The sequence below is a fragment of the Equus quagga genome, chromosome 15 (genome assembly GCF_021613505.1).
Source record: "Equus quagga isolate Etosha38 chromosome 15, UCLA_HA_Equagga_1.0, whole genome shotgun sequence".
Lineage (NCBI taxonomy): Eukaryota > Metazoa > Chordata > Mammalia > Perissodactyla > Equidae > Equus > Equus quagga.
The window spans coordinates 91,206-116,013 of NC_060281.1; the positions used below are offsets into that span (position 1 = coordinate 91,206).

The following is a 24,808-nucleotide window of genomic DNA, read 5'->3' on the forward strand; positions in this document are numbered from 1 at the left end:
GTGTCAGAAGGCTCAGCGTCACCCACCTGCTCCCGTCCTTGCTCCCCTCATTGAAGGTGGCAGCAAGTCTCTAGGACGTTGTCCCACCGAGACACTGCAAACCTTCCCCTCCTTGCTGTCTTCCTGCCATGGGGTGGACCAGGTTTGCAGCAGCCTCTGAATTGCTCTTTCTGGTTTTCTTGCCTCTCTCCGGTTCCTTCTCCAACACCTGCAAGGGGGGTCATTTCCCTACTGCTCTAAAAATCCTTCAGTGGCCACTCCCTGAACTCAGAATAAGGTCTAAGCTCCTGCCTGTGGCCTAGGCCGCCTACCTCTGCATGCCTTTCCAAGATTGTCCTGATTTCACTCTTGCTCACTGCATGGTAATCACAGTGTTCTTCAGCCCCTCACACAGGTCAGGCTATTCCTGCCTCCAGGCCTTTGCACATCATGTTTCCACAGCCAGAAGTTCTCTTTCCCCACTCTTTCCAGGGCTCCTTTTCATCCTTCAGGCCTTATCCAAAACAGCTGTTATCAGAGAGCCCTTCCCTGCCCACAGCAGGGCCTGCGGCCTCCATCTCAGCTCCATGCTCAACGGCACTTCTCAGAACTGGTAGTTTGCTCTATTTTTCTTTGGGAGGGGTCTTTATTTCCTTTACCAGAAGGAGGAACTCAATAAATATTTCATAAACAAAGGAGGAATCCTTTCAATAACATGGACAACAAATGGAGTGAGACGCACAGGGAAAAACTCCTGGAAATCTGACTTGGGGCGGGGGCTTCCTGGATGTGTCTGCGCATGTTTGCAGGGGGTGAGACTGGAGAGGGAAGAGGTGGTGGCTCCATGATGGGGTCAGGCACCCCAGGAGGCCAGGGAAAAAGGGTCAAGGGTCAGCCTTGGCCACGTGGAAGACAGTGCTTGTGTGAAAGGCTTGGAAGAGAGGAAAAGACCTGGGGCTGCGAGGCTGCGGAGGGGTGAGCACAAGTTACCGGAGGCACTCTGGATGGAGGAGGCCCCAGGGTCTGAGAGGGGCTGGTAGCAGAGCCGGCAGCCAAGTTAAACAAAGGCCACGGCAGTACCAGTGGGGACTCTCAAAGCAATCCTTGAGATTTCAGAGAGAATATTCCCGGCTTATTTTTATCACAGGTTCCTAATCTTAAATACATGGGAAAGATTTTAACTTACTGTGTTTTTTCTGCAAAACAACTTAATCTTTTAACAGCAGTTTATGAATAATAATAAAGAGAAGAGAAATTTCATGGTTTGGTCACAGCAATCACATTACGTTTCACCGTTTGCTTTACATCCCGACAATACGCTCGAGTCATTCTCCTCGGTCCAGTGCTCGGAGAGGGTTTTAAACCACTGCCTCTGACTCCAAAGCGGGAGACACAGCACAGTGACGACGTGCGCGCTCTGTTCTGAGCCGAGAAAGCCTGCTCTCTCTCTGCCGCTCCTCCAGGGGCGGTCTGTTGGGGAGGAGAATGCTGTGAACTATGAAAGCAGCAGCCCAGGAGTCCCTCCGTGCCTGGCAAAGATTTGCTTGCCTCTCTCTGCCCTCTGGCTCAGGCTTCTGGGTGACCACGTTTCCCTGCATGCAGGGGACCTGAACCACCAGCAGCAGAGCTGGGCCACAAGAATCTCCACCGCTCTGGTGTCAAAGTGCTCGAGAGGGTGCTAGGTTGAGAGCCTAGGGGCCTCGTGCTGTGCTGCCAGGCTGGCTCCAGGAGGTCTGGGATGGGGCAGTGTTGCTCCCTCAGGCCCAGGTGGGGGTGGAGGGTTTTTGTTTCAAGCCTGGAGGGAGCACGCCTTCACTTCTCCTGGCTGCAAAGGGGAGAAGTGGGTTCCTGATGTGAAGAGAGGTAGCACCAGAGGTGAAATCCTGAAGTTTCTCAGATGAACTTACTATAAAAAGACAGGGGCCCACCCGTGAATCCACACTGACCCGTCTGCTTGATCCAGCTCCCACTTGTACGGCAGTGACCTGCTGGCATGTGACAAGACCATCCTCAGTGAGGCCTGCATCAATGTTCACCGATTTTGAGGACTTTCAAGTCAAGCTGCCCTTGAAGTACCCGTGTGTCTCCTTGGAACAGTACAACCACGTTACGTTTCTTTTCTTGCTAAAGTTCATCTGCTGGTCCTTCCCACACGAGCTGAGCAGCAGAAAACTTCTTGGTGCAGAACAGTAAAGCCATTTCTGTCTTCCAGAAATCTTGTCAACCTTTCAGCCAGTAAATATTCATTTCCTTTGGATCCAAAGTTAGAGAAACGCAGGCTCCCCAGAACCCCAAAGACACCAGCTCTTCAGGGGAGCTTCTGGAACAGCAGTGTGTCTTGGAGCCTTGAGAGGCCGCAGGTGTGGTCGTCAGGGGGTTGGAGGAAATCCACTATATTGGGCATAATTCCACTTTTGAGCTCCTTCCAGAGCTCATAAGAAATATGCTGGTTAACATATGCTGGATAGATTAAATTTATCTATCATCTATCTATTATCATCTATTACTGATACCTACTCATTGACTTTTACAATATCATTGGAAAGGTCATGATGTTTTGAATTTAGTTTTCAAACTTAAAAGGTAAATTTAAACAATTTCCAGTATCTCTTTCAGTGCAGTTTTAGGCCGAGTGACACTTTCGTGTGACAGGGTGCCATTTACTGCCGCACTCTGCGACCTGAGGGGAAGCTGACAGATGCCTCTCAGGTTGTCCCAGAGAGGAGAGAGGAGCGTTGGTGAGGGATCTGCTGCTCCAGCTGTCAGTCTCAAGAGTGCGGCAGGTTGTGCCGTCTCCCAGGTGCACCACAAGCTGGAAGGAGATTGGTGGAAGGAGCAGATGACTGCTCCCATATTCCACGTGCTCAGGTGGACTCATGCAGCTGAGAAAAGATATTTTTTGAAAATCCCTGGGTAGCAGATATTGGCATAACGGTGTAATTATAGCTGCAAAGTCTGGGGTGGACTGGGGCACCCTAGTGTGTTTAACCGTTGAGAATTCTTCCTCAGGAATACTACTACAAAACAAAGACAAATTCTGGTCCAAGTTTTCTTTTTTTTTAATTTTTTTATTATTTTTTTTATTTTTTTAAAGATTTTATTTTTTCCTTTTTCTCCCCAAAGCCCCCCGGTACATAGTTGTATATTCTTCATTGTGGGTCCTTCTAGTTGTGGTATGTGGGACGCTGCCTCAGCGTGGTTTGATGAGCAGTGCCATGTCCGCGCCCAGGATTCGAACCAACGAAACACTGGGCCGCCTGCAGCGGAGCGCGCGAACTTAACCACTCGGCCACGGGGCCAGCCCCCTGGTCCAAGTTTTCTTGATTCATTTTTTTTTTAAGGGGATGGCAGATGCTGTGGTCAGATGATAACTCAGACTTTGGTTAGACTCAGTGGTTTTTTTCAATAGCAGAATTAATTCCAGACCAGCAGATATATAAGTCCTTCCTTCTTTCCTTCAAGCAAGAAATTGACAAATATTTATTGGTGTGATTTTGAGGACACAATTATGATACTAGTTTATAGCTAATGCATTTATGTGAACGAGGTAAGAATATCCTATTTTTAGATTTCCAAAGCACAGCATAGTTTCCCCATAAGGGCATTCTTTAAGGGAAGATGATCCACATTTGCATTTGTCAACAGTGCCCTCCCCTCTTCTTTCTCTTCTTCTCTTGTTTATCTTCTCTTCCTTTAGTCTCTTTTCTCCCCTTCTCTTCCCTTCTCTTTGGGCTCCTTCCTGAGCACCTGGTTTCAGGTAGCGGGTAGTTGTAAAAGCTGTACAGATAATTTTGAAATTTGGGCACCTTAAATAGCAGACCAGAAATGGCTTTGATCTTCAAGCATCAGAAACACCCGTGTGGTAGCATTGTATAACTTGAGTTCTGCTGTGGCCGGTAGCTCAGAGCATTAGCATTCCATACTGCTCTTCCAGGCTCATGGTCAAATATAGAATAACAATAGTGAGTAAGATTTGTCTAGTGCTTGATAAAGCACATTCATATGCCCTAGTCACATTTAATACACAGCAACTTTGGGTTTGAGTAATAGTATTTTCTCTATTTTACAGAGACATTAAATGATTCCTTAATGTCACACCTCCACCAAAAAATAATGATGGGGCTGGAGCCGAGGTCTTCAGACTGTAACTCTGTTCTTTTCAATATAGCATATACTCAATTTTTAGGGAATAATACTGAGCAAAAGTGTCCAGAGTCATGTGTGAGATGATATTATTAAAGGAACAGCCTTCTCCTTAGGAGAGAATTCCTCAGAGAGACTTAAGACCAAGATGCTTCATAAATGCCTGCCGTTCAGGTGGGCACGGGACTTGCCGATGCTCCTAACAGCTAGGATGATTTGGCGAGTGGTGGTGGGGTATGCTTCTCAGTTTTTGCTTGGTAGTTAACAATGTTCTTGAACAGTTAGGAACTGGTGTGTTGATTATCTCATGGCCAAGTGAAGCTTTGATTCATCAGGTAACGTATCAGTAGTAAGAAACACTTGTTAATTTTTATTTAATGTACCAGCTGTGAGTCAGAAAACAGCAGTTATAAAAGGCTACAGAAGACATTTTGTACTGGTGAACCCAATGTAAGGAGGGTTGATTCTCAGAATTATGACTGGTATGATCAAGGAGAAGGATAATTTTGCTCATTGCACAAATTAACGTTTCTTATTCTTAGATTTTGCAGGGGGATGGAACTCATGGCGTATTTTTGAGCTGTACAATATGAGTGCACAGTACACTACATCATACATAGAAACTTCTATATTGTTTGCTTTGAGATAGGTTGTAAGATCTTCAGCATGGACTCTAGGATTAACTGGCTGATATCAGATCCTCTACATGCCTGAAGTGATCATTTCAAGAGCAGGGGCTCAGGGGGAGGTTGGTTCAGATGCTGACTCTAGGGTAGATTTATATTATCTGCTGCTGTATGCATCTTAAAAAAAAAAACCCATAACACTATCTTCATCACAGGTATAGCAGTAAACAGAAAAAGACAAGTTGGCCTTTACCAGGTCATTACCAGAAAAAACTACTTCAAGGAAATCTCATCTTCAGTTATTTCAGAATAAATCTAAAGCAAATCAAAAAGAGAAAAATAATAACAGTAAAGGATATAATAATAGAAAATAACCCTGGGAATACCTATTATTAATTTATTTCAGAAAAAATCTAAAGCAACTAAAAAGGAGGAAAATAAAAATAGGAAATAACATTAAAGGGAGCTCCACCCACAGTCAGAAGATCCCCTTTTTCCAGCGGCTGCCAGCCCCTCCTCCGCTTCCGTCACCATCGCCCCTTCAGTCGCCTCTTCAGGACACAGAACATCTTTCCACCGCAGCCCTGATTCGCAAGCCCCTTCTGAGCTTAAGCTGTGGGTCTGCCATAAGGCATGGAGCCCCTTCTGTTCTAAAGGTGCTTCCACCTACGTGCAAAGCAGCGATGCTCCCGCCAGCAGCCGCCACCTCTGACTGGGCACTTAGTACGGTTTAGTTCCAGCCTTTGCATCGGTTTTCCCACTTACTCAATGGGCTAGGGCTAGTTTTCACTAATATGGAATCGGGTTCAGATCAAAGTTCTTTGAACTGTCGTTGGCTTCGAGCAGTGCTGGTCACCTGCTGTGTCCCTCCACACGCTGGTCTTGGGGTAGCCCTCAGCATCTTCTTAAGGAAAGGAGTTTAGTATTTGGTATTTGGAATTCGCTGGGATACTGTATCCACAGACCATAAATTGCATTTCGATACTTCATATTGATACTATGGGCTTTTATTTAAATAAAGGGGATTTCCTTTTTGCACCAAAATGTAGCACTTAGAAACACTCCATTTCAGGAAGATTTCCCTATTTATTCTGAATACTTCCATGGTTAGTAAGGTATCCATTATGGGCAACACAGACAATTTTAACTAAAAACTATCCAGCTATATATTTCATTAAGGTTTTGATTGATATATAATAAAAGGTATAGTATTCTAAGTTTATTTCATTGCACACTGGAGACCTAATATATGTCTCATAAAGAATAGAAATACTAAGCTCTCTTGTTTGCTTTTTGTATCTTTTCAGGCTTCATACAATTTCATTAATGAATCAGTTAATATCAACAAACCCACTATGGACCAACAAGGCCTTTTTTATTCCTAGAAGCTTGACATCTTAGAAAATTTTTACTCTCATTCAAGACTGGATTTTTCTTTTTTCAAAATAGAGACATAGGCCATTCAGAGAACCTGTTAAGCACAGGTTAAACTTCAATCAAAATAGCACTACTGAAATGGAAATCAATGAAAATATGTTGTGTCCCCCTGAAGGTCACAGATATGACCTTTGAAAACCTGCTGTGTGGGTTATTCTGGCAAACGAAAGAGGTTGGTGACTGAGTAAGAGGTACGTCAAGAGCTTCCCATGCGCTGTGTAACACGCAACAGTGATTCTCATTAGTAATAAATAGAGAAGGAAGATTAGTGGAAAGGACAGTGAGCTGTGAAGCTGATCTCATCAACAGCTGCATCTCCACGGGAAAGGCACACCTGAGGGTCTCAGTGGTTGAACTATGTGAGAGTTAACAGAGAGAAGCAAAAATTATACTTAAATTCAAATCATTCTTTGAAGGCTGGGATTATAGTGCCTTCCCCTTGCTGGCTAGAAAAGCCTCCTATTTTCTCAGTTTACTGTTTTCCCACTGTGAGTCACAGATTTTCACTTGCTCTCTAAATATAAGAAGTATTTTAAGAATGTCAGATGACTGCTCTCTTTTGGGTTTTCCATTCTCCTCCTTTCAAAAAGTCCATTATTGCTTGAGTGGGTTGGGAGGTATTAGAAACCAAATTATTAGGGCAACAGAATGCTTTGTTATCAATGGCACAACCCTGTAGACATGCACTCTGATAATTTAAGAAAAATAATCCTAATCTTCAAGTGACTTTATTTCTGATTCTTATTCATTTTATTGCTGCTTTGCAACCAAAAAATGTATCAAGTTCTGCTTAATATAAACCCTGACAAATTTCCTTGTCCTTGACAAGCGTTCTGGTTCCCACTGACGAGCTTTTGGTGAGCAGCGGAACAATGTAACAATTGGTAAGTTAAATCTGTGCTCCACAAAGTTAAAACGAACAAACAACTTATCAATGTTTTAATCACAATTTAAGAAAATGGTATACTTTTATTTTGGCAACCATCTAGCACTCAAGAAATACTACTGTTGATTTATAAGAGGACTTTTTTGGCCCAAAGAGATGCAGAAAGTCTTTAAATCATTATAAATGCTGCATATTCCACATAACTGCCTTTTGGATGTCTTAAGGAATAAAATAAAAAGAAATATACTTTGTACATTCCATAAAGCACTCCTCTATCTGGTGACATTCTTATTAGGGCACATGTTCCAAATGACTGTTTCATACATTCTTTACAATGTAGGGAGAATTTTGCTTCAGTGGAAAATACCCCATTTAGAGTACACCTTCCAGTTGTCAGATTCTGATTTTACAGGACTCTGAACCTTTCACCGCCTCTGGGCTGTTTTACAACTCCAAGTTGTAGATAACTGGTAGCATGTCTGCAGACATCTAGACAAATTCTGTCCAGCAGAGGTGGAGAGCACAGTTTGCCTCTATTTGAGCATCCATTTCAATATTCCTGACCGTTATGTGCTTCTGTTCTTGGATAGTCCCTGGAAGTGATTGTAACATCTTACTGGTTCCTTCATTAATACTGATTTAAATTTTAAAAATGAGTTCGATAAGATCTTTAGCATATGTTTACTTTCTTTCTGTATGAGAGTCATGCCTTTACTTTTATTTATTTGGAAAAAGTCCTTTAATAACAATATAGAAGGGAGAGGTTTCAACAAGGCAGCATAGGCAGACTCTGAACTCAAGGACACAACAAATTTACAACTACTCTGGGAACAATTACTGCTGAGAGAGAACTGAAAATTGGATAAGAAGAACTCCCACATCAAGGGACAGTGCTGACTGAGGTGGAAGAGGCATAAATCCCCTTCCAGAGAGAAAAGAAGCCACCTTCACAAGCCGTGGAGCTTCGTGGCTGGCCAGGAGCAACCCTAAGGTTTGCAGCCTTCCCTGGAGGAGTGGGGACCTGAGCAGGGAGCGTTATTGCTATAAGCATCCTTCAGAGTCAGCACAACCGAGACAAGAGTCATAATACCTGGCTTTGCTGGCTACTAACATCAATGTGGAATACCCCCAGAAAAGCTATCTGACATAAGAGAAAGAAAAGCCTGCTCTTAAAGGACCCATGCACAAATTTACCTGATTCAGAAAGCAACCTAAAATTATGAGAAAGAAAGGTGCACAATCCTTTGGTGAAAAGAGATTCACTTGATAGGCTGTGGGTGCATCTCAGTGAGAGGTGAGGCCTCCTCAGGGACTGCGACATTGGCAGCAGCCATTGTTGTGACTGAGTACAGCTGTGCTGCCACAGGCGCTGGCAGACACCACTGGAGTTCTTCCCCTGCCTGTTAGCCCAGGGTCTGCCCCACCCAGCAGAGCACTGATTTAATCCAGCTCAGCCAGGGCAGGCAGCACACCCTAGGGACTGGCCCCACCCAAGAGCAAGCCCTAGGGCAACTAGTGGGCCTGCATAGGTCGGGTGCCTGGATCCTCTGCAGCCGGGTGAGTGAGTCTGCCTCTGAGGGGCAAGCCTGCATTGGTGGAGTGTGTAGGGCCTCTGCAGGGGGGTGACTGTATCTGTCTCAGTGCGTCAGGAAATGCAGATGGGGCAGGACTGTGTTGATGGGGCAAGTGGCCCTGTAGGTGGTGGGGCCTGTGAGCTGCAGCAGACTTATGCTTCTCAAACAGCCACATAGGGGACCAGCCCCACCTTGCAAAGCCTGCAACAACAGGGTGTTCCCAGGCCTGGGGGTGGTCCCACTCAGCTGCAACCCTGAGAGTGCGGACAACAGCCTTGCAGGCCAGAGGCCGAGAGCAACTGTAAGCCCCTGAGCCTAGCAACCAGCCACCCTGGGGGCTACTCACTTAACAGAAAAAATTCAACAGAAATGTGCTGTTAGACCTCACAACCAACTGTGCAGGGGCTCCCCACACCCAATAAAGTGACTGAAGTGTTCACAGAGGCACACACAGCTGATCATTACAACCAGCTGGCCAGGAGGACAGCCTGCAGAGACTCTCTGAGCACCTGCAGCAAGAGCATCCCTGACAAAACAGAAGGACACATACCCACAGAAGGGACACTCGTGGAACATGTGGGATTGGTGACGAAGGGGAGGCACACTACTGGGTCTCATAAGGTGGCTCTTATACAAGACTACCTCTCCAAGATCAGGAGATGCAGCTGACCTACCTAATACATGGATATAAGCACAGAGAGAGAGGCATCCTGAGGAGACAGAGAAATATGTTCCAAGTAAGGGAACAGGACAAAATCCCAGAAAAAGAACTAAATGAAACAGAGACAGTCTACCTGACAGAGAGTTCAAGCAAATAGTCATAATGATGCTCACTGATCTTGGGAGAAGAATAGATGAACTCAGTGGGAACTTCTACAAAGAATTGAAAAATGTAAAAAAGAACCAATCAGAAATGAAGAATACAATACTGGAAATGAAAAGTTCACTAGAGGGACTCAATAGCAGAGTAGATGATACAGAAGGATGCATCAGTGAGCTGGATGAAAGACTAGAGGAAATCACCCAAGCAGAACAGAAAAAAGAAAAAAGAATTAGGGGCCAGCCAAGTGGCACAGCAGTTAAGTTTGCACATTCTGCTTTAGCAGCCGAGGGTCCACTATTTTGGATCCCAGGCATGGACCTACTCACTGCTCATCAAGCCATTCTATGGCAGACATCCCACATGTAAAAGGAAAGAAGGTGGGCACAGATGTTAGCTCAGGGCTAATCTTCCTCAGAAAAAAGAGGAGGATTGGTGGTGGATGTTACCTCAGGGCTAATCTTCCTCAAAAAAGGGAAAAAAGAATTAAAAAGAATGAAAACAGTCTAAGAGACCTCTGAGACACCACCAAGTGCACTAACATTCATATTATAGGTGTCCCAAAAGGAGAAGAGACAGACACAGGGGCACAGAATCTATTTGAAGAAATAATAGCTGAAAACTTTCCTAAGATAAGGAAAGAAACAGACATAGAGTTACCGGAAGCACAGAGAGTATCAAACAAAAGAAACCCAAAGAGGCCCACACCAAGACACATTACAATTAAAATGTCAAATATTAAATATAAAAACAGAATCCTAAAATCTGCAAGAGAAAGGCAATATGTTACACACAAAGGAACCCCACAAGGCTATCAGCTGACTTCTTAGCAGAAACCTTATAGGCTAGAAGTGAGTGTCATGATATATTTAAAGTGCTGAAAGGAAAAATCTACAGCCAAGAATACCCAACCAGCAAGGTTATCATTCAGAATGGAAAGAGAGATAAAGACTTTCCCAAACAAGCAAAAATTAAGGAGTTTATCACCAAGAAACCAGTTTTACAAGAAATGCTAAAGGGACTTATTTAAGTGGGAAAGAGAAGGCCACAAATGGGAATAAGAAAATAATATTTAAAAAAGACAATAAAATAACTGGTAAATGCAAATATACAGTAAAAGTAGCAGATCAACCACCTACGAAGATAATAAGAAGGTCAAAAGACAAAAGTACTAAAATTACCTATTTCCATAATAAGAGTGTAATGGATACATATGAACAAAAAAGGAAGTTAGATGTGATATCAAAAACATAAAATGTAGGAGGAGGGGAGTAAAGAGTAGAGCTTATAGCAAGAAGTCAAACTAAAAAGACCATCAATTTAATATAGATTGTTACATATGTAGGTTAATGAACCTCACGGTCATCACAAACCAGAAACCTATAATGAATACAGAAAAAATTAAGAGAAAGACACGTAAACATAATACTAAAGAAAACCATCGAACCACAAGGGAAGAGAGCAAGAAAAGAAGAAAGGGACAGAGAAGAACTACTAAAACATCCAGATAAAAGGAACAAAATGACAATAAGTACATTCTTAGAAATAGCTACTTTAAGTGTCAATGGACTAAATGCTCCAATAAAAAGGCAAACAGTGGCTGATTGGATAAAAAAGCAAGACCCATACATATGCTGCAAACAAGAGGACACACTTCAGACCTAAAGACATTCACAGAATGAAAGCAAAGGGATAAGCGGTGATACTCCAAGTAAATGGCAATGAAAAGGAAGCTGGAATGGCAATACTTACATCAGACAAAATAGACTTTAAAACAAACCTGTAACAAGAGACAGAGATGGACACTACATAATGATAAAGGGAACAATCCAACAAGACAAGATAACACTTGTAAATATCTATGCATCCAACAGAGGACCGTCCAAAAATATAAACAATTATTAACAGATATAAAATTAGAAACACACAACATAATAATAGTAGGGGACTTGAACACTCCACTTACACCAATGGATAGATCGCACAAAAAGAAAATACATAAGGAAACATTGGCCTTAAACAGCACATTAGACCAGATAGACTTGGTAGATATATAGAGAACATTTCATCCAAAAACCACAGAATACACTTCTTTTCAAATGCACAAGGAACATTCTCCAGGATTGTTCACATATTAGGCCCCAAAACAGCTCTCAATAAATTTAAGGAGATGGAAATAGTACCAAGCATCTTTTCTGACCACAAAGGTATGAAACTAGAAATCAACTACAGGAAGAAAATCAGAAAAGCCACAGAAATGTGGAGATTAAACAAAATGCTACTGAACAATGATTCGGTCAATGAAGAAATCAAAGGAGAAATCAAAAAATACGTGAAGAAAAATGAAAATGAAAATACGACACATCAAAATTTGTGGCATATATCAAAATCAGTGCTAAGAAGGAACTTTACAACAATACAGGCCCACCTCAACAAACAAGAAAAATCTCAATTAAACAATCTAACAGAGCACCTAAATGAACTGGAAAAAGAAGAACAAAAAAAGTCCAAAATCAGTAGAAGGAAGGAACAATAAAAATCAGAACAGAAATAAATGAAATAGAGATTTAAAAACCAATAGAGAAAATCAGTGAGATGAAGAGCTGGTTCTTTGAAAAGATAAAAAAAAATTGGCAAATCATTAGCTAGACTCAAGAAGAAAAAAAGAGAGAAGGCTCAAATAAATAGAATCAGAAATGAAAGAGGAGAAATTACAAGGGACACCTCAGAAATATATAAGATTATAAGAGAATACTACAGAAAGCTATATGTCAACAAATTGGATAATCTAGAAGAAATGGATACATTCTTAGAATCATACAAACTTCCAAAACGGAATCAGGAAGAAATAGAGAATTTGAATAGACCAATGATCAGTAAGGAGATCGAAACAGTAATAAAAAATCTCTGAAAAAATAAAAGTCCAGAAACAGACAACTTCCCTGGTGAATTCTACCAAACATTCAAAGAAGACTTAATACCTATCCTTCTCAAACTCTTCCAAAAAATTGAAGAGGAGGAGAAGCTTCCTAACTAATCTACAAAGCCAACATTACCCTGATACCAAAACCAGGGAAAGACAACACACAAAAAGAAAATTACAGTCCAATATCACTGATGGACATCAATGCAAACATCCTCAACAAAATATTAGCAAATCGAATACAATACCTTAAAAAGATCAAACATCATGATCAAGTGGGTTTTATTCTAGGGATGCAGGGATGGTTCAACATCCACAAATCCTTCAATGTGATACACTACATTAACAAAATGAAGACTAAAAATCAAATGATGTTCTTGATAGATGCAGAGAAAGCATTTGACAAGATACAGCATCTATTTATTGTAAAAACTATGAATAAAATGGGTATAGAAGGAAAGTACCTCAACATAATAAAGGCCATACATGACAAACTCACAGCTAATATCATTCTCAATGGAGAAAAACTGAAAGCTATCCCTCTAAGAATAGGTACCAGACAAGGATACTCACTGTCACCACTCTTATTTAACATAGTATTGGAAGTCCTAGCCAGAGAAATCAGGCAAGAAAAAGAAATAAACGGGATCCACATTGGAAAGGAAGAAGTGAAACTGTCACTATTTGCAGATGACATGATTCTATGTATAGAAAACCCTAAAGAATCCACCAAAAATCTTTTTGAAATAACAAATATGGTAAAGTTGCAGGATACAAAATCAACATAGAAAAATGAGTTGCATTTCTGTACACTAACAATGAAATAGCAGAAAGAGAAATTGTGAATATAACCCCATTTACAATTGCAACAAAAAGAATAAAATACCTAGGAATAAACTTAACCAAAGAGGGGAAGATATGTACACTGAAAACTATAAAACATTGTAGAAAAGAATTGAAGAAGACACAAAGAAATGGAAAGTTATTCCATGCTCTTGGATTGGAAGACTGAACATAGTTAAAATGTCCATACTTCCTAAAGCAATCTACAGATTCAATACAATCTCTATCAAAGTCCCAACTACATTTTTCACAGAAATAGAAGAAAGAATCCTAAGATTTATAAGGACCAACAAAAGACCCTAAATAGCCAAAGGAATCCTGCAAAAAAAGAACAAAGCTGGAGGTTTCACACTCCTTGATTTCAAAATATACTACAAAGCTATAGTAGCCAAACCAGCACAGTACTGACACAAAAACAGACATACAGATCAATGGAACAGAATGGAGAGCGCAGAAATAAACCCACACATCTATGGACAGCTAATTTTCAACAAGAGAGCCACGAATATACAAGGGACAAAGGAAAGTCTCTTCAATAAACGGTGTTGGGAAAACTGCACAGCCAAATGCCAAAGAATGAAAGTAGACCATTATCTTTAACCATCAGAAAAATTAACTCAAGATGTATTAAAGACTTGAATGTAAGACCCAAAACCATGAAACTTCTAGAATAAACCATAGGGAGTACGTTCTTCGACACCGGTTTTAGCAGCCTTTTTTCAAATACCATGTCTGACTGGGTGAGGGAAACAATAGAAAAAATAAACAAATGGGACGATGTCAGACTAAAAACCTTCTGCATAGCAAAGGAGACTATTAAGAAAATGAAAAGACAACCTAACAATTATGAGAATATATTTGCAAACCACATATCTGATGGGGGTCAATAACCAAAATACATAAAGAATGAATACATGTAAACAACAAAAAGCTAACAACCCAATAGGAAATGGGCAAAGGATCAGAACAGACATTTCTCCAAAGAAGAGGTACAGGTGGCCAACAGGCACTTGAAAGGATGTTCAACATCGTTAACTATCAGGCAAATGCAAATCAAAACTTCAATGAGATATCACCTCACTCCTGTCAGAATGGCTATAATCAACAAGACAGGAAAGAACAAGTGTTGGAGAGGATGTGGAGAGAAGGGAACTCTCATACACTGCTGGTGGGAGTGCAAATGGTGCACCCAGGGTGGAAAATAATATGGAGTTTCCTCAGAAAATCAGGAATAGATCTATGTGATCCAATTATTCCACTGCTGGGTATTTATCCAAAGAACACGAAAACACAAATGCATAAAGATGCATGCACCCCTGTGTTCACTGAAGCATTATTCACAATAGCCAAGACTTGGAAGCAATGTAGGTGACCATCAAGGGACAAATGGATAAAGAAGATGTGGTACATATACACAATGGAATATACTACTCAGCCATAAGTAATTATGAAATCCGGCCATTTGTGACAATTTTGGACCTTGAGGGTATTATGCTAAGCGAAATAAGTCAGAGAGAGAAAGTCAAACACCATATGATCTCACACTTATGGAGAAGATAAAAAACAACAGAAAACAATCACATAGAGACAGAGATTGGATTGGTGGTTACCCGAGGAGATGAGAGGCGGGAGGTGGGTGAAAGGGGTGACTAGGCACACGTGTGGGGTGATGGATGGTAACTAGTCTTTGAATGGTGAACGTGATGTAATCTACACAGGAATCGAAATATTCTGATGTACACATGAAATTTATATAATGATATAAACTAACGTTGCTGCAACTGAAAAAAAAAACACAAAAAAAGCAATATAAAGGGGCAATAGGTTTTTAAGTGGCAAGTTTTGAAATGAGGTGTCTATAACCTCTGATCACACAAAGGGTCACTAGTCTTCTCTTTTTCACTTTTTGTCTGTAAGTGCACTCTTCTAATTCTTCTTCAGCTCCCAGTCCTTGTTTTGCAACCTCAGATAAACTTTTTGATGAGTTGCAAAACAACGCAACAATTGGTAACTTAAATCTGTGCCCCACAAAGTTAAAACAAACAAACAAGCCTATGATCATTTTGATCAAGTTTTAAAAAGTGACATATTTTTATTTTGGCAACAATCTAGCATGCAAGGAATACTGCTGATGATTTATAGGAGAACTTCCCTTTGTTGAACCAAAGAGACAGAGAAACTCTTTAGAGGATTCTAAGTGCTGTATATTTTCACACAACTCCCTTTTGGAAGTTAATATTTTTATTGATCATTCATAGGAATAACTACACTATATCTAAAGGAAAAATTTCACAACATGCAATAGATAAAAATGGATTTTTATACTTACTGTGCCCCACCAGAGAGCATCTGCATATGTAGAAAACTCTTTATTGGCATCCTTTTCCACCAGATAGACAAGGAAAGATGAAAAAATAAGAACCAAAAATCCTATGTACCAAGCTGTGATTAATTCCTAGATATAAGAGGAATGAAAGATTTTTAGAGGTGAAACAACATTTGAAAAAGGAAAAAACTCTTTGTATGATTCCATTCATTGTCCTACTTCTTGGATATTTATGATGACTTTTAAATAATCCATTATACACATTCATTATATACATGTCACAAAATTTCCTTAACCAGTTTCTGAAAAGACTAAGTTGGCTTGTGAGAGGTTTATTAAATACTACAGCAATAGACCAAAAAAGTTTTAAAAATCTTGTTTTATAACTCAGAAAGCAAATCTTACCTTACTGTGAGCATAAACCACTGAACCTAGTAACTTCCACGTGCCTCCCCTCCGGTCCATGCGCACCATGCGGAGGATCTGCAGGAAACGGAGACTTCTGAGTGCAGACGTGGCAAAAATATTACCCTGAGTTTTTGCAGAAACAACTGCTATTGAAGCAATGAGAACAATGGTATCTGAAAGAAACAGTTGAAACAGCTGTAAGTGGCATGACTGGGAATTTTTATTTCTCAAAACAGTATTTCAACAAGATGCACTTTGACCTATTTCAGGCGCAAATAAATGGATCTCAAATCCCAACCTGGCATCGTGCTTCTTGGGCTCTGTGATGATGGAGAGTGGGAAAGCGGAGAACAGGACCCGCGATTGTCTTAGTTACTGCCCTGTGGCCATTTTACACTTCACCTATGCAATTTGGGGCCACTTACTATTTAACCTTCAAAGAATTGGACAATGACCTTCAGAAAGTTCAGTGTTCCAGGGAGCCTACGGCTGTGGGGCGGCCTTCCACAGCATCTCTGGTCACTAGCACTCCTGTCCAGCAGAAAGGAGCTTCTGCCTCAGCCCTAGCACTGTGGCCTCCTGGTTGGTGCACAGAGGCAGCACGGCCTGTCTATCCATGAAAGTGCTGCTTGGTATAATCATGTCTCTCATTCTCTTGCCTAAGAAGCTTGTAGCACCTTTCTGCACAAAATTCCCATATGTTGTTGTGGAGTCTGCACCTTCACATACTGTTTAATTAGGTCCGCAACCAAGCTGAATGCTGGAGGATCCCTGCAGAGAGTACTCTTCCTACCTAGCCAGTCAGTTATGTGTAAGTTTTGTACACAAATCAAATAATATTATGTTTGTCACAATAGAACATGTAATTATACATAGTGCGCATTGCATGGAAATGTGTATTTAATGTTTGACATATTGACATTTGGCTTAAAAAATATCTGGCCTTTTGTAAGCTAAAAAGAGAAAAAAGAGCAGCTAATGAAAGCATAGAAAAGATAAAAGAGGACTTACTCGCTCCAGGGTAAATATATGAGTGAGAGGATGGAGGATTTAAGTGGGAGAAGTAAAGTGGGGGAGAATGGCCTCCTACGGCAGTTTAAAAATAAGTTAGCTTGACCTTAACATCCTCAAATAAAATCTCCATCCTGATCCAAGTGGCTGTGCGTGAGTGAGCATCCACACTCCAAAGAGGGGTTCCACTTCAAGAGTGCTGCATTTGTAATGTTTCTGTGACCCTCAGGATGAACTGCCATATGGATGTGTCCTCATTGTTCAGCTCAGTCCTTCTCCCCGTGTGCAGAAGGTCTCGTCTCCTGGTGTGGACTGAGAAGATCCTCTGACTCACTCTTCTGGTGCCCTTTTGGGGTCAGGACTTGGAGAGAGAGGGCCAGTGATTGGCAGTACAAGGGTCTGCCAAAGGGCTTTCTCTAATTGGACCTGAACACTATGTGACTTTGTGGGTAGGTACACAGAGTCACAAAGGCATCCTGGAGTTACCATTCTCTGCAGCTGTTGGAAATGAGAAGGAACTAAACATGTTGATGCAGAAACCAAAGACAGTATTTAAGTGAATAAAAGCCAGTTGCAAAGCGGTATGTACAATGAGGTCTTATTTTAATAAAAATATATAATATATGACTAGGAAAAATGTGAGAATATACACAGATTATTATCATTAATTATATCTGGGGGTAGACAGTTGGGGCGGGTATGTAGATAAAGGGGCTTTTTACTTTCTAAGCTATTAATTTCTATATGTTGTAATTTTGTAACAGTGAATATGTCTTTTGAAATCAGAAAGAACATCTTAAAAAAAGGAGTCAAGTGTAAAAACATCTCTTGGTTTTCATCATTTGGAGGGACTTACTCCTGATACAAGTGGTTTACAGACGAAGAGATGTTCGTATATGTCCCTGCAGGACATATATTTGTTTTTACTTCTCACTGTAATCCTGGTTCCTCCCAAGTGTACAAAGGAAAGAAAAAGGTACAATGATCCACTTAGTCAAAATATTAGAAATATTAGAAGTAAGTAAAAGACTAGAAGGAGTGCAGAAAATACAGCACTTAAAACTTACTATGTGCCCGGCACTATCTTCAGTTCTAAGTCTTTACATTATTTAATCCTTATAACCACGTGTTGATTAGGTTGTCTACAGCTCCCATTTTACAGACGAAAAAAGAGAGGCACAAAAAGCTTATATTGTTATTAGTTTTAAAATCAGCTTTACATTTGTTAGACTACAGCACAAAAAGTATGCTATGAGGTTAGTTCATTAGAAAAAGTCTAGAAAAACACTGCTGGTTTGAGACAATTTAAAAAATAATGCACACAGTGAATCATAATCTAAATGTTTGAAGTCACAAAATATGAAAAGGTAATCACATATTTGATGTAATATCCTCATTGTAATTCAGATCAGACAAGGTCAGAGTTCAGTAAAAGAAGTCACAGATGAGTGACCAATGGCAAACAATGGATGCACCCCCAGAAATGCTTTGTTTGGTTCCAGACATCCATGGGAATTTTGCTGTCAGTACCACCTAGAACACTGTTTAGACTAATATTTCAGAGGTTATAAGTAATCTTTGCTTTTATTTTTACTTATGTAGTCCATTGCTTTACAGAATGTAGGTTCCACAAGTTTGGACACTTGTATCCCAAGTACCCAGAACAGTGCTTGAAACATGGTAGGCACTCAACAAATATTTATAAAATGAACTTAGATTAATAAACACTTAAAAGTAGGTTGAGCTTTGTTCTCTTACCTTATCAGTGGCTTAATAACTGGAATATCAACAGAATATTGTTCAGCCATGAAAAAGAAGAAAATCCTAATGTTTGCAACAACATGGATGGATCTTCAGGGCATTATGCCAAGTGAAATAAGCCAGACAGAGAAAGACAAATACTGTATATCACTTATATGTGGAATCTAAAAATGTCAAATTCATAAAAACAGAGACTAGAATTATGGTTACCAGGGGCTGGAAGGTTGGGGGAAGTGAGGAGATATTGGCCAAAGATTACAAACTTCCAGTTATAAGATGAATAAGTTCTGAAGATCTAATGTACAGCATGGTGACTATAGTTTATAATACTCTATTATATACTGGAGAGTTGCTAAGAGACTAGATCTTAAATGTTCTTACCACAAAAAATAGTAATTATATGATGTGAGGGAGGTGTCAACTAATAGTAATTTTTCAATATAAATGTACCAAATCAATAGGTTGTATACTTTACACAATGTTATACGTCAATGAAATCCCAATAAAAGCGGGGAAAAATTGAAGGAGTAGCTTAACTTGTTTAATTGGTTAATCCCATTTCTGGGTGTCTGTCCAAAGGTAATGAAAACAGGATCTTGAAGAGCCATCTGCACATCCACGTTCATTGCAGCGTTATTCTCAATAGCCAAGATATGGAAACAACTTAAGTGTCCATCAGTGGATGAATGGATAAAGAAGATATGGTATATATGTCTCCAAACATTGCCAAATGGCCCCTGGGAGGCAGCATGTGCCAGCACTCAGCTGGCAGAGAGCGCATGAGGCTATGTGCTTCCCCTCAGCCTGTAAGTAGTGCACATTGTCTCCACTCACCTTTGGTTGTCGTAACTGGGAAGGGTGTTGCCACTGGTATCTAGTGGTAGAGGCAAAACATCTTACAATGCCCAGAACAGTCCCCAGGTAAAATGTATGTAGTCCCCCAAATGACCCTGTGAGGTAGATAGTCCAGTTTCCCCAACACTATTTATGGATGAGACCCCAAAAGCAAAGGGAACAAAAGCAAAAATAAACAAATGGGACCATATCAAACTAAAAACCTTCTGCACAACAAAGGAAAACATCAACAAAATGAAAAGGCAGCCTAAGGAATGGGAGAAAATCTTTGCAAGTCGCATATCTGATAAGGAGTCAATCTCCAAAGTATGTAAATAACTTATACAACTCAATAGCAAAAAAACAAACAATCCAACTAAAAATTGGGCAGAGAAACTGAACAGACATTTTTCCAAAGAAGACATACAAATGGCCAACAGGTACCTGAAAAGATGCTCAACACTACTAATCACCAGGAAAATGCAAATCAAAACTGCAGTGAGACACCACCTCACACCTGTTAGAATAGCTATTATCAAAAAGACAAGCGATAACAAGTGTTGGTGAGGATGTGGAGAAAAGGGAACCCTTGTGCACTGCTGATGGGAATGTAAATTGATGACCACTTATGTACACAAAGCATTTAGCAATGTCTGGTACATAGTAGGGATTTAATAAATATTTGTGATAGATGGGTGATCAGAGGGATGAATGAATACTCATTTCTAATACAAGTCTCTAATATAATGCTTGACACTCAACTGCTTAGCACATGAATGGATAGACAAATGAATCTGAAGCCATTGAGCTTCAAGGGTTGTCTATAGTTCATATCTTGTACTAAAAGTTTGTGCTGTCTTCACTCCAGGCTCTTATGTTTCAAAGAATTACCCAGTCCCAATGCCAACAGTGCCAAGGTTGGGAAACCCTGCTGTGCCATCTCTTTCTTACAAATGAAGAACCAAGACTTGCAGTGTCCCCGAGCCAAGGCCCAGCACCCATAAGTGGCTGAGCTGGCCCTCACTTGACACCAAAGTTGTGGCTATAAGAGTTGTAGTTGAGAAGTGACTGGAATGCAAAGATTTGTATGTTGTAACAATTGACATTATTTTAACTCAGAATGCCTGCTTTCACACTACGAGTGCCTGCAGCTCAGAGATAGACTTCCGTCACCATGACCACTGTTACGGCAGTGGTCTGCCCACCTGCTGGTCTCTTCCAGGACTGGGAGAAGTGGACGGCATGCAGAAGCACTTGCTTATTTTATAACCTCGGTACCTGGCTCAGTACCTGCCATCGTGCAGATGTACAATACTTATTTAACAGAAAATTATTTGATGGGTTGTCTACTTATAGTAAGCCAAGAAACAGAATAAAATTTTATAATTTCAAGTGTCTTAGTAACAATATAGTTAAATAGCCCTCATGTTGCAGTTGAGAATCTGAGGCACAAACACAGAAATTTGAAATTACATATGTTAAACAAAGCCCACACAAATTGAAATGCAAAAAACAACTTGGAAAAAATATTTGCAACATATAGGATGATGGAAAAGGGTTCATATCCTTAATATATAAAAATCAACTAATAAGAAAACATGCTAGAAGGAAATCGGTCAGAAGTCATAAATATAAATTTACCCTAGGAAGAAGTAAAAATGAACAACAAGTATATGGAAAGAAGCTCTTCTTTGCAATTTCATTTTGAAATTTAAAATAGCAGCAAGGTACCATTTTAACCTATGAAACTGACAAAGTTCAAAAAAATGAGTAGTCAATATTGGCAAGGAGCAGGAGAAAAAGTTCTTTCATGCAGATTTTGTGTAAGAATAAAATGGTATAATTAGGGAGGTGCAATTTGGCATCATTTGCCAAAAGTATTAGCTGTGTGAAACCTATCATTTCAGTAATTTGACCTCTAGAAATTTAGCCTAATAGAAAAGTTGTAGTTGTCAGCAAAGGTATACTATTACTAATAATATCAAAAATTAGAACCAACCCAAATTTCTAATAAAAATGAATTGATCAAAAACAGTCTCTCCTAGAGCACGGCCTGTGGAGCTCGCTGCCCGAATTCCCACCCTGGCTCTGCCTGTTATTAGCTGGTTACATTGGTTAAGTTGCTGAGTCTCTCTGCCTCAACTTCTTTATTTGTAAAATGAGAATCATAAAAGTACCTATGTCAGAGTTGCTGTGAGAACTGAATAAGTTGACACATTAGAAGAACCTCAGTACAGTGCTAACACACAGTAAACTTCATCTGATATATTGTTAGCAGTGTTATTATTACCATGGGTAACTCTGAAACCACAAAACATCATGTTTTGGAAGAATATTGATGAGATTAAAAAAATGTTTCCAAAATATCATTATGAAAAGAATTGATCACATAAAAGGACACGTATGACTCCACTTTTGTCCCCCAAACATCTGTTCTTGTAGCATAGATAAGGATAAATACTGTAAGCACATACACCTCATGCTAACAAGGATGATCTCTGGGTGGTAGGCTCATGTGTAAAGTTGAGTTCCTTTATACTATTTCTTTTGTCCAAACGATCAATAAAAAGCACGTATTACTTTCGTAATGAGAAAAAGAACTATTATTTATTTAAACTAAGAAGCTGTGGCCCAGGAAAGTTAGCACACTGGGCAAGGTAGTTTGTCTAGCCAGGGTGGGAAAGAGAAGGGAAAAGAGTAACATTTATTGAGCGTCTCTGGTGTACGGGGCCACATGGGTGCTTGTAGCCAGATTCCACTTCCTCCTTCTCCACAGCGGCTGTCTGGGGAGGCACAGAGGTTATGCATGTAGCCTTCCTGTGAGGCAGCCTGAGGATTCCCAGTTCTGTCCTTTTCTCGTCGAGTGACTTTGGGCCTATTAATGTTGCTGAGTCTCGAAACCCTGACCTATAAGTAGAGGGTAGAACCATTTTCCTCTCGGGGCTGTTGTGAGGGTTAAATGAGTTGATACACACAAAGCCTTCAGTCTGCTTCAGTGTGCCGGGCGCCATGTTAACACCTCAACGTAACAAGAATTATTTTATACCCTCAGACGTATACACACACACTTTCATAAATCAGTAAATGGATACTAAGAAAGTTCAAGAATCTTATCCAAGGTCATTTAGGCAGTAAATGGAGTGAAGAATAAAAGCCATATCTGTCTGATTCCCAAGTGCTTACATTTTATTCCATGCTTCTTTTTTGATAACTATTCTCTGGTAAAAAGACCAATAAACAAGGATGTAGGCAGTCAACCAAGGCTTAAATGTGAAACTCCAAGAAGTAAAGTGTTATTAAGAATAGGCAATATAAGTACTTGTAAATGGTTGACATTCAGATACATTTAGCAAAAACCTTGTAATTAGAAAATTTTTATATTTTAGGATGTCTCAATAGGACAGCGGAATATGACCGAGTGGTCAGCTTGTCCTGTCCAGGTGGGGCCATTTCTGCGTGAATTTGTCATTTTTTAGTATTCCATGTAAATCATGCACCAGATGCTTTATTGCCAATAGAACAGGAAGACAAGGAGGAATTGAAATTTTGCGGTTCCATTATATTTGCCTTTGTATACAAATATCAACATCTCAAAAGGAGCAGAGATATAAGTACAGCAGCATAGGGAAGATTGAACTATGCCTGGTTTAACCATCAGTTCTGCCATTAACTGGCTTTGTCACCACTTACCTCTCAGGGCTAGTTTCAAGCCTTTAAAATGAGATGGATTGATTTGCAAAGTGCCAAGGATTCTTTCTAACTGAGTTTCTAGAATCTTAAGTGGTACATTCTTTGCTTGGACACTAAGTGGTCCAAACAGAGCAGGATCAGATTGTATTTTACAAGATCGTTTTGGTGGTCTTTGAGAAACAGATCTGGAGGGCGAGATGGGAGAGAGGAGGTGAGAGCAGCTGTAGAGGGGTGAGGCTGAAGTGGGGAGAGTCCACAGGGGTTGGATTTGGGACATAGTGTGAAAGCAGAGATATCAGGACTTGCTGAAGGATTGGTTGTGGGGTGTGGGACAAAAAAGAGAGTTTAGGTGCGACCTCAGAGTTTTTGACCTGAGCAATTAGGGGAATGAAGTGCTATTTACCGAGAGGAGGGATGCTGTGGTTGGGGGGGAGCAGAAAGGAGGGCTATCTGAAGGGTAAAATTAACCATTCAGTTTTGGCCATCTTAATTCTAAGATGTCCTGGAGGCACCTGGGACAGTGGGTGAGGCTGGCGTTTGGGGGAGAGGTCAGGCAATCGATGGTTTTTATGCCACAGGACAAAATTCCTCCAATATCAGTAATCTACTGAAACTATTGCTTCAGACTGTGATCACAAACGTCTAATTTCAGATGTGGGATACAGATTGGAGGATGTAAGAAAACTGTGTTTTTGTATTTATAAAACTGGAAAGAAGCGTTTGTCCTCTAGGAATCATTGTGAATGAGTAGGAGGAAACGTGTCCTATTTAAGGCACACTATAGTGTCTTGAGTAAATTACCTGGGTGAAATCCCATCAGTCCCCAATGTATGAAAGGAATAAAGAGTCATTTGTATCTTTGGATGATTCAGAACACATTTTAGGGCAATGACACAGTGGCTTTAGGTTATGTGCTCCTGTAGGCAAAAAGAATTAGAAGGGCTTTTAGAAGCAACAATTTTGCATGTTGATGTCCTCAGATGTTTAAAAATTTCTTCTAGCACCTATTTTCATACATACCAATGGCAAACTGTAGCCAGTTTCAAGTCAACATTTCAATTCAAATGCCAGTATTTGACTACAGCTCTAAAAAAAGATTTGGATTCCCACCAGTGAATGATCAAAGTTGAAACTTCTGCTGGAAATCTCCTAACACACTATGGTGAAATCCAAGGCTTACATATCTCGTTCAGAGGCACAACCTGAACGTTGGTAGACCAACACTCAGACACTGTCTACAGGTTTAAATGACAGAGTAAAAACAAAACACCCCACTTCCAACACTCCTCTTCTGCACTTCCTCTGAGCAGCTGAATGATGCTGACTCTGAATCTCAGCAGCCGGTTACGTTTCGTATGTTCAACTGGGATGTGTAACTTTTCTTTGAGAAACTTGGTACTTATTTTCAGAGAACACACAGACTAGGATTAATCATCACCTATGCTAAAGCTTTGAAAGAACACCTTCAGGAGGCTCTTTGCATAGACTGTGCTCTTTGGATGTTGCCAATGGAGATGCCACTTCACCAAAGTGTCAGTCACTAAGCA

General features: G+C 40.4%; 1 protein-coding gene across 7 annotated transcripts in view; it reads right to left on the reverse strand.

The window, feature by feature from the left end:
- The window catches only part of KCNQ5 (potassium voltage-gated channel subfamily Q member 5), a 469,780-nt gene that overhangs the window by 83,218 nt on the left and 361,754 nt on the right, over window positions 1-24,808 (reverse strand). For all 7 annotated transcript variants that reach the window (XM_046641231.1, XM_046641229.1, XM_046641230.1 and 4 more), the window contains exons 4-5: window positions 15,963-16,138; window positions 15,561-15,686 (exon numbers count right to left, since the gene is read on the reverse strand). In XM_046641231.1, coding sequence (XP_046497187.1) covers window positions 15,561-15,686; window positions 15,963-16,138 — 302 coding nt within the window. The remainder of the gene's footprint in view (window positions 1-15,560; window positions 15,687-15,962; window positions 16,139-24,808) is intronic.